Raw genomic sequence first — 11,655 nt, forward strand, 5'->3', positions numbered from 1 at the left:
GTGTATTCTTTAATATTGCATATTACAATTTATTTAATACCTAATTACATTAAAAAAAAATGTTTACTTGAGTAAAAGTACGTTCATGTACTTAAATATTAAATTTAAAACAAAAACGTATTATTTATGAAATGTAATAGATTAAAAATTACGATAATATGCTTTGGAATGTATGTTTTCCAAAGAAAAACACGGATAAAATTCAAATACTTGAAAAAGTACGTAGAAAGGAAAACCTCTGCTTGATAGTGACCCTAGCAACTTGTCAACCCATCTGTGGTCTGTGGACGTTGGCATGAACGATCAATTTGTTAGTTTTTTGTCAGTCTGTAAAACGATAGCTCCGAATTCTTGTTAATCTGTAAGTACAGTCTATCGCACAACAGCTTTTTCCCATTAAGACGCGTTTTCCCCGTGTTTACGCTGATTTCACTGTTCTCAAATGCTGCCACTCTTTCTTTTGCCACTCAGTGTGGGCGTAACCGCAGTATTTTCGCCGAAGGTGGCGTCACGTGCATACCCTTTATAATACCTGAGCAAATGATGCCTCTCAAAGAGTGTGTAAAAGTTAGATAGCTGCTGAAACTCAATTTAGTGTGTAAAATGCATATAAAAATTATAAATATTGTAATATTTTAACATTTACTGTTCGCTGTCCAAATTCAATTCAGCATTTTCACTATTATTTAGTATTATAAAACGCACACGGTTATTGCCTTCCCAAAAGCCACGTCACACATTTCTGAATGCGATCCGAACAAAAGCGAAGCTGACCCGAAATGAACCGAAGACTGAACGAACTGAGCCGAAGCTGTTTCGAACGTGCGCGGAAGCACCATCTGCGAAAGCTCATGGATAATGACAGTAGAATATTCGCAAAATAAACCAAAAAGGATTATTATGTTTCCACATGTTTTAAATGGACTCTTGTTAGTAGGTATGTAAATCTAAAAGTTACGATGCATGCAACAAAAGCCGTACAAAGCTAACTGGTTTGTTATGTTAGCAGTGGCATCCACATCATTGGTTATAAATGCAATGTGTAGTTTTAACGATTGCACAATTAATCATGTAACCATGTATAATTGATTCAATGGTTTTGATCTGTGCATAAGATCTGATAAGGCAATATGATAGCTAGCTGTCAGCAAACGTGCTAATGTTATTAGCTTAGCTCTATTAGTCTGTATGATGAAGTAGATTTTATTGAGTCTACTGTATCTTTTTAATACAGTGCATCTTTTTTAATACTCTGTGCTTTATCCTGATTTCATCCGGTTTTACTTATATGCTAGTACTTTTCTTGGATAAAGGAAGGTGTATTTAAGTAAAATATAATATAATACATGGGTCGAAATAACCAGTACACATCAAGACCCATCAAAATAGTAATTAATGTAATTGTAAGGGAAAACGTATACATTTACAATACATTATCTAAAGAGTAGTGTTTAATTTCTCTTTTCATTGTATAAATAAAATAGAAGTCTAATTGCAATACAGGAACACCTTATGGTAAGATCAAAACCATTGTCATTGCCAGTTATTAACTGGACTGAACTGTTTTTTTTCACCATATCACCCAAGTGAATTTAAAACAGTTTGGAAACCCCTGCTATAGAGTATATATTAAAAATAATGTTGCCCAGGACCACAAAACCAGTCATAATGGTCAACTTTTTATTGGTTTGTATTGATATTCTGAAAGTTGAATAAATAAGCTTTCCATTGATGTATGGTCTGTTAGGATAGGACAATATTTGGCTGCTATTAAAAAAAATGGAATCTGAGATGGCAAAAAATATTTTTTAAGAAAATCGCCTTTAAAGGGACACTACACTTTTTAGAATTTTTTTTAGTTTCCCTAGAGTTAACCATTTGATTTTTACCGTTTTGGAATCCATTCAGCCGATCTCTGTGTCTAGCGGTACAACTTTTAGCATAGCTTAGCACAATCCATTTAATCTGATTAGACCATTAGCATCACGTTAAAAAAATAGGCTCAATGATATTACGCAGCAGCCGAAAATTGTTTCCTTAGTAACTTTCAATAGCAGGGGACTATTTTCGGGCACTGCTTAATATCATTGCGCTTCCTGCAGCCATGTTACGGCAGCAAAGTCCTTGATTATTACGCCAGAATGAGAGTCTAGTTCCTAGCCATATTTGCCTAGAAAATCCAAATTTTAAATTTTCCATCAGTCTTAGTACACAATGTAATCAGATTCAATGGATTATGCTAAAAGTGGTAGCGCCAGACCCGAAGATCAGCTGAATGGATTCCAAAACACTAAAAATCAAATATTTAACTCTGGAGGAGATGGAAAATTAGCATATTTTCAAAAAAGTGGAGTGTTTCCTTTAAAGTCCAAATGAAGCCCTCAAATAAAGTTATATTTATGGTAGGAAATTTACAAAATACCTTAATGGAACACAATCTTTAAATAATATCCTAATGATTTTTTGCATAAAATAAAAACAAATCGATAATTTTGACCCATACAATGTATTTTTGGCTATTGCTACAAATATACCCATGTGTGTGAAGGTTTTGTGGTCCAGGCCAGGGTCACATATACAATTGCCTATTTTGTTAGTTTGAAAGAATAATTTTGTATTATACACTATCTACTGTAAGTCATTGACTAGTTGATTTCTCTTGTCACCTTCAGGTGCCCACTGAGTTTAGTGTAAAATGTCTATGGTTCTGTTTGCGTCCGTGGTGAGAGTGAGGGATGGTCTTCCTCTTTCTGCCTCCACGGATCATGAACAGGATAAAGGACTTCAGGAGACTAAGAAACAGCTTAAGGGTCTCTCCAAAAAACTAAGCCAGTTTCCTGACCGCTGCTCACTCAAATCTGGAGTGTACAACATCAAGTAAGATATTGTTGTAATCGACCTTTATACCACGCCATACCTTCAGTGTGAAAACTAAAACATTTGCTTTTTTGTAGTACCTAAAGGCATTTTTATATATTTTGTATGATTGGTATTACTCTGCATTTCTTTGGGCCAAATGTATTATTGCTCTCGATTTAATCACTTATTTGATGACATAACGATTCCTTTTGCTCCAAAAACAAATTAAACCAAGAATTGGTTAGCAACAAGCTTGATATAAAAATTAGACATCCCTTTAAATGAGGTTTAATTCAAATGCATCGCATAGAGGGACCCAAGAGGGATCATGTCATAGTCTGCCTTTCCAGACGGGAGCTATTCATCACTCCATACTTCACAAGGAGGCAGACTCGAGTCAACTCTCTCTCTCTCTGGAGTGTGACTTACTGGATTGTTTGATCTCTCCAAACAGATGTTAACATGGAGAGACACAATGACAAAGTTTGCTTAACTTGAGGCTTGGTACTAGGTTCAAAGAGAGCTTAGTGAACACACAGTTTCAGAGAATGAGTAAAGAAAAGTGACTTTTCCCAACCCTCTGTCCTTAGTAACAAATGTCCTGTTTTCACATCATCTAGCACTGCCTAAGACATCTCCGAAGTCTTAAAATTGTCTTTTATCAAACTTGAGTTTAATGTTAATGATATGATAAATGCCGATATGTAAATAGTAAAATGTGTTGCTTTCCATAGTTTCACAAGCTCTCTTGGAGTTGGGTACCTGATGGTTTGCACAGAGAACTATCCCAATGTCTTGGCCTTCAGCTTCTTGGATGAACTTCAGCGGGAGTTCATTGTTACATATGACACGAAGCGGATCAACAGCGCTCTAAGACCGTTCTCTTTAATTGAGTTTGGTGAGTTTATTGGGTGGTCTGTACGGTTGGGTTTGGTGTGCGGAGATGTCATCTAAGTCATGCTTTAGTGATCTTCTTACCTATGCAGCAAACTTTGGGCTTGTCATCAGTGCACTAAACTACAAAACATCAATGAATATTTCATACAGTTTTCAAAATAAAATTGTCTAATGTAATTACATGCTAACGTGCTAACACAAATCTTTTAACATTAGCAAACTTCTTTTATTTTGAAGTCCCTTTCAGTCATTTCAGACATTCAAGTACAGCTTCTATCTGCCTGAATAAAGAAATATTACAGTTGTTATGGATGTTACCTGCATCCCATGTACATTTCAGTAACTTATGCTTTGAGGTTGCATTTTGGTTAGGTTGCTGTCTTAGTAGTCGATAGCAGTAGATAATAGACAGCAAGGCAGAACCATATTGACAGGAAGCTTCAAAATACAAAACTTCAATCCAAAAACAAGTGCTAAACTGATCTTCTAATGTGATACTATCTAAATAAATACAAATGTCTGAAGCAGTCTGAGTGATTTGAAAAGCACTGACGCCATTTATAATACAGATCATGTTGTGATTGAAGCATTTACTCAGTGTGCAGTTTCTATGGTTTTCACAGATAACTTTATTCGGAAAACCAAGCAGCGGTACAACAGCCCACGTTCCCTCTCCACAAAGATTAACCTGGCCGACATGCAAACCGAAATCAAGCTTCGCCCTCCCTATCAGCTGTCTGCGGAGGACATTGGATCAATCAACGGCTTCTCACAACACAAATCTAAATATAAAGGCATAGGTAGAGTACACTGTAACCACATTTACATTCCATTGTGTTTAAAGGTTTTTGAAAATGTACATTTTATTTACTTTCCTTGCTAGACTAAGCAATGCTTATTGAAGCCATGCCAAAGTGGTTAACTTGCTTTCGACTCATTTAGATACTGGCTTGCAAAACATTGCGATCTTTGAATGTTATTCCCTCTAATAATTACACAATCTCTTGGCAATAAAAATAGAATAACTGCAATTTTATGTTTTGTTGAAAAGCTGTCTGATTTGCGGATGATACTGAATGCACAGCATAAGACATTGACCATCATACAGTAGTCGATTTTTTTGATCGTCGTGCTCTTGTTAAAGCTTACTTGGTCTTTGAAGTGTGCATGACCGTATGTGTGCTAAACTAAATAAATCAGCATGCCAAGTGCATAGCATGTTCAGATAAACTGACTTTGGCCCTAAAAAAATGGTTTGGTTAAATAAATAATACGTTCAGATTCATTAAATATTACTTATTTTTAGGTAGCACTATTACTTGAGATTGGAGATTTGACATTCCCTAAACCTAAAAATCTTTCTTTCCTTGGACTTGAATGAAACCTCATATCAGAGGATTGCTATTACTCTTCTGAACAATCAGACTTAAAGGAACAGTATGTAGGATTGTGGCCAAAACTGGTACTGCAATCACAAAACTTGTGGCTAAAACTGGTACTGCAATCACACAACTGGTGGCCAATACACAAAATGACAACATAAACATCAGTTGAGGGCTGCAACTCCACTTTTTAAATGATAATATCCTGGCCGGACCACTGTTGTGAGTGATATAAGTATTTGAAATGAAAATGATTTCTTTATGTCTAGTGACATATCAGGGCCATTTTATGATTAATTGATACAAATTTCTTACATACTGTTCCTTTAAAGGCACAATATGTACGTTTTCGCAGCCAGACGTTGCATTTTCAAAACGATAACAAAAAGCGAAGCTTAGTGACTCTATGAAAGAGTGAAATGATGGTAGATGTTGTTTTCACCATCCACTGATCAGGTATGGTTTTAGTTTTTACTCAACAATAGATAATCGATATCCATGATGACTGAGTGACACAACAGTGTCATGCTAGTAGATGCTGTAACCAACACTTCTGCATTTGTCCACATGTGTTGCCAGTCTTTTGAAGCAGGAACCAGGGATAGCCAGAGATGTTCACAAGTCTCTGAGCTCGAGTCCAAGTCAAGTCTGAAGTCTCTGGGCTCAAATCCAAGTCAAGTCTCGTTGTAACATATAAAACTCTAATAACAAATAAAGAAATGACAAACATTTATAAAAAAGAACAAAGTTGCACATTAAATAAGGTCTAAAATTAGCATTAGGTACAGAAATTAAATTAAATGGATAACAACACTGTCTTTATCGTACAGATTAAATATTATTATTATTATTATTATTAATTTTAAAGCAATAGAAGTGATTTTCTGTTTGTCTTGGGTTGTTTGATTAACATTAGTGACACAGACTTAAGTAGGTTAATTGAGGTTACTGTCACTTTAAGGACAAATACTGGTTTCTTAAGACATAAACAAATGTTTTGAATACTGTGAGATCATTTTGTGTGTATGTGCCCTGTCAAGAAAAGAAAGATTTTATGTTGGCTTAACTTTTGAAACACTTCTCTCTGTATGTGCACTACTGAGGGCACTTAAACGCATGCTCAAACACAGGCGGAGCGCTTCAGGAAGAAGATGCAGTCGCTTCACATAAAAATTTTACGTTGTTTTTCATTGCTCTATTCAGCAAATGTATGTTAATGGACTACAGTATGACACACAGTAGCGCAACTCTGGACCTGACTGGAGCTGGACCAGAAACAAATTTTAAACGCATGTGCGTAGAAATCTGCTCACTTGAGCGCCTTTTTGCGGTTAAATTGTTTAACCATTTAAACAATTGCAACCCTTAGAAACACGTTAATGATAAACTTAATGATAAACCCTATATAAATTGCATATTAATCCGCGAATCGCATGCGAGCCAAACCGCAGATCCGTCTCAGCACTACCCAAAGCTTCAGATGAATTGCACAGCAGTGGCCGGTGCAGTCGACATGTATGTTCGCGGCCGTGCGTGAGATACGTCGTGGGCGGTTGTAGGTAACGGAGGGAGGGGAATAACAGCGAGCTCATCAGACGTTTCCTAAAAATAAACATTGTTCACGAGTCGCGCGGCTTGAGTCCGAGTCGAGTCTGAAGTCGAGTCTCAAGTCACTGTGTGTGCGACTTTAGTCGCACTTGAGTCCGATTCTCAAACTCGAGTCCCCATCTCTGGGGATAGCATGGATATTATGTCATTGATAGGTGAGATTAGACCATTATTTAAAGGTGCAGTGTGTAACTTTTAGAAGAATCTCTTGACAGAAATGCAATATAATATACATAACTATATTATCAGGGGTATATAAAGACCTCAAATAATTAACAATTATGTTTTTATCTACATACACTGCGGGTCCCCTTACATGGAAGCCATCATTTTGTGTCACCAAGTTTCTACAGAAGTTCCTAACAGACAAACTTTGTTTAATAAGTTGCCTCTGATGTAGACATGTTTGCAATTTGCAACCTCACCACTAGATGCCGCTAAAATTTACACACTGCACCTTTAAATGTGAATTTCTTTGGATTTACATGTACTTGGGAACTCTTGGGATAATGCAAGTACACAACTGCTTGAAAAAGATCACATTGTGCAAGTGTTTTTAGATATTTTACTACAAAAATCGTACATATTGTGTCTTATTCATTTTTACCTGGTGGGTGGTAAAACAGACAAATAGCCTAACTTATGATCACTTAGGCTGGCCATGAAGATTTGAAGTTGATTTGCACCCTTTGCAATCAAAAGGGGGGTGTTGCCCAATTAGTGTTTTACCACAGCCGAATTGGTCCAAATTAAATTCTGGTGTATGATGTCATTGCGATTATTTTGATGCTCCCGATAGCATTGGAGCCTCACCGATCCCTGTGGTCACCCATGGATTTAAAATTAGTTAAAGGTATTGCGGAGGATTTTCTTTTTCCGGGTAGATCATCAAGACTATTGGTCCTCCTAGTTGTCAATCAGGAGTGTTGCGCAATTGCATTTTTTTTAAAGTGGACAAGGCGGTTCTTTTCTAAAATTCGAGAAAATCCTCCGCTACACCTTTAAGATTTGAAAATTATCCAGTGTGTCATATCTGTAGACCAGATTATCATAGCCACGTATTGTGAGTTCTTTTGACTTGAGCTAGTAACCATGCAGAACACTTTATCACTCTGTAGAAACCTCTTGGCCACCACCCAAAACACACCAGCATCATACCATCAATACTGCATGGACAAGCATTTTGAATATCTGTAATTTTTTTATCCTTGCAGGTCCTATACAAATGCTGGAGCCTGTAACATTGTCGGGTATCGTCGCCTGCGTCTTAAGTGTCCTGTGCGGAGCTCTCAATCTACTGAGGGGAGTCCATGCAATAGAAAGTATATTACAGGTTAGCTAAATCACACACTGATATTAATTCTGACACGGCCTAAACCATAACTTTATATTGGCCTTTGTTTCTTGTATCGATTAACAGACCGAACATTACTTTTCGCTGTAAATGTACCATCGTAATGTAATAAATTATATCTAATGCATAGTAACCAAACTCATGAATAATTTTGTCAGGCAGTGCACTTAAATATAATGTGTTTTTCTCTTCCATAAATAAAATGGTTTTGCATTGCTCCGTACATTGCCCTGATAAGTGAACCAACGCATCTTGACACTCTTCGTAATTCATGCACTTTAGCACAGGGCTTCCTGTTGCAATTTGTTTCCTCCTTTCCTTTTTTTTTTGCTTCATCTGCAGAACGAAGATGAAGACTTTAATTACGTAATTGCTTTTTTTCTGGGAACTGCGGCCTGCTTGTATCAGGTAAGTGACAGTAGTCGGACCGTAAGTTATTGTGGATCTGCCAGGCTTCATTTCCTCCGCTTTCCATCATTGCCTGACCATCTAATGCTAATACATCACAAAATACCCAGCTGATACTGTAGATGCCTTCATTAGAGATGCTTGCTAGGGATTTTGACTATTGACCATGCATATAGTATATAAGGTTAAAGGAATATTCCATTTTCTTAAAAGAAAAATCCAGATAATTTACTCACCACTATGTCATCCAAAATGTTGATGTCTTTCTTTGTTCAGTCAAGAAGAAATTATGATTTTTGAGGAAAACATTGCAGGATTTTTCTCATTTTAATGGACTTTAATGGACACCAACACTTAACACATAACAGTTTTTTTCAACGGAGTTTCAAGGGACTCTGGGCGATCCCGGGCGAGGCATGGGGGTCTTATCTAGCGAAACGATTGTCATTTTTGACAAGAAAAATAAAAAATATGCTCTTTTAAACCACAACTTTTCGTCTAGGTCCGGTCCAGCGCGACCTAACGTAAATGCGTAGTGACGTAGGGAGGTCACGTGTTACATATATAAAACGCACATTTGCGGACCATTATAAACAATAAACTGCCACAAAGACATTTATTATTATCATTCAACATACAACAACGTCGGAACGGTCCTCTTTCTCAACACTTGTAAACACTGGGGCGGAGTTTCGCGTTCGTCCTCTGTGACCTCTTGACGTCATGACGTATTGCGTGGGGTCGCGCTGGTGCATCACGACCGGATCTAGGAGAGAAGTTGTGCTTAAAGTGTATATTTGTTATTTTTATTGTCAAAAATGACAATCGTTTTGCTAGATAAGACCCTTATGCCTCGTTTGGGATTGTTTATAGTCCTTTGAAACTCCGTTGAAAAAAAACGTTAAGTGTTGAGTTAAGTATAAATTGTTGGTGTCTTTTAAAGTCCATCAAAACGAGAAAAATCCTGCAATGTTTTCCTCAAAAAACATGATTTCTTCTCTGCTGAACAGACAAGGACATCGGCATTTTGGATGACATGGTGGTGAGTGGATTGTCTGGATTTTTCTTTTGGGAAAATGGACTATTCCTTTAATTGTGTGGGTCTCAATTTGGTCAGCTTGTGAAGTTTATGAGCCATATCACACACTTTCTTTTGTTTCTCTATTTAGGTTTACCTGTTCGCCTGCTACTCAGTGTGGAGAAACATCAAGTCGTTTCTAGCCTTTGCTATGATTTGCCTGTGTAACATGTATCTGTATGAACTTCGAAACATGTGGCAGATCCTCTTCCATGTGACAGTTGGAGCGTTCATCACTTTTCAGATTTACCTGAGAAGACCGCAGGGCAAAGCGCCCGATTACAACGTTTGATCCCCTTGAACTTTTTAGGAATACAATCATAGCCCAACTCAGTATTGTCATAACTGTTATTCACTACTATAACCCTTTTACTGGCTCATCCGAGGAATAAAGCACTCAGGATCATGAAGCAGGGATTTGACAGGTTTATGCATTTTGATTTTGTTTTACATCCAGTTGAGTTACTATTAAGCTCACAGAAATGAAATTCATGCATGAAATATTTAAAGCAAATAGTGTTTTGCAAAACTAATATATTTTTCAGTAATAATGAGTTATTGACTTTTAATGGATGTTGGGGGTTGAAAGGGAAGTTCACCCAAAAATTAAAATTTCATCAGCATTACTTGCGTCATACAGATGCAGAAATGCATGTGTGTGAGGAAATGATGACAGAATATTATATTATTGGGAGAGCTATTCCTTTAAGATGATATTATAAAACATTTTTATACTGTAGATTGTATGATTGTCTCAATATTGATTGTTGAAGCCAGCTCATATGCAAGACAATTTTATTGCTGCCTACACACGAAATGTACCATTGGTAAATTTTTATCTTTTTACATGCATTTCGATCATTTTGTTTTGTCATATGCTTTCATTTGTAAGCCTAATTTCAGAGTCACCGTGTTTTCATAGTCATTAGTCAGATGTCTTTGCCCTGAAAGCATAATCAGATGTGTTATTTATCAAGCATGTCCTTGCTGCCTGCAGGTGTGTTTCCTGCAAATGAATGCTGTGGGCTTTGAGGGAAATGGAATCACACTTTCCCTCCAAAGCCAAAAAAGTGCAAGCTGCCTTTCATCAATGTGTCGGTTTGCTCCCGATGTTGTACAAAATGTTGTTGTTTTGTTTCCGTTTCTATTCATGTTGCTGGTATTGCATACTGCTTTCATAATGCAAATGACAGGTTGTACAGCTGATTGACAGAATATGGACCCAAATAGCTCAGAAAGCGTCATGTTTTTTTCCAAATGGTGTCAGCCTTCTTCATCAAGAAGAACATGTCAGATACCACAGTAGTCTCACTTAGGGGGTTGGTTAAGGTTAGTGCTGCCAGGCAAGTGTTTGTATGTATTTAACGCGGATGCCCTGTTCCAATACCCTCAGTAAAAGTCTTGAATTTGTTTACATTGTGTCATTACTTTAAATGCACACTACACTTTTACTAACATTTGACTGAAACTGATATTTTGGTGATTTTTATATAACTATGGATTATAACTACTAGGTCTTTGAGCAATAATCCAACAATACCATGTACAAGAGATAATATTTTCACAGAATGAATCATCATTTAGGATGATTTTATGTAGAAACAACACGAAAAATGACTATAGCTGCATGGTCAATGTACACTGCAAAAATTATTTTCAAGAAAACATTTTCTTAGTATTTTTGTCTTGTTTTCAGTAAAAATATCTAAAAACTCTTAAATTAAGATGCTTTTTCTTGATGAGCAAAACGACCCAAGAAGATAAGTCTAGTTTTTAGACCAAAAATATCAAATTTAAGTGATTTTTGTGCATAAAACAAGCACACACAAAAAAAATGCCAATGGGGTAAGCAAAAAAATCTTGAAAATTTTCCTAAACACTAAATTCAAGAAAATTTGTTTTATGCACAAAATCACTTAAATTTGATATTTTTGGTCTAAAAACTAGACTTATTTTCTTGGGTCGTTTTGCTCATCAAGAAAAAGCATCTTAATTTAAGAATTTTTAGATATTTTTACTGAAATCAAGACAAAAATGCTAAGAATTTTTTTCCTTGAAAATAATTTTGC

At 36.4% G+C, this 11,655-nt stretch overlaps 1 protein-coding gene across 1 annotated transcript; it reads left to right on the forward strand.

The window, feature by feature from the left end:
• Nucleotides 1–764: 764 nt before the first annotated feature.
• On the forward strand, nt 765–11,000 carry sec22a (SEC22 homolog A, vesicle trafficking protein). The gene is made up of 7 exons (XM_055214860.2): nt 765–937; nt 2,673–2,877; nt 3,594–3,757; nt 4,380–4,556; nt 7,961–8,079; nt 8,443–8,508; nt 9,678–11,000. Exons 2-7 carry the CDS (start codon nt 2,696–2,698, stop codon nt 9,876–9,878), a joined length of 909 nt encoding a protein of 302 aa, XP_055070835.1. The 5' UTR covers nt 765–937; nt 2,673–2,695; the 3' UTR covers nt 9,879–11,000.
• Nucleotides 11,001–11,655: the final 655 nt, after the last annotated feature.

This window comes from Misgurnus anguillicaudatus, chromosome 17 (assembly GCF_027580225.2).
Source record: "Misgurnus anguillicaudatus chromosome 17, ASM2758022v2, whole genome shotgun sequence".
Lineage (NCBI taxonomy): Eukaryota > Metazoa > Chordata > Actinopteri > Cypriniformes > Cobitidae > Misgurnus > Misgurnus anguillicaudatus.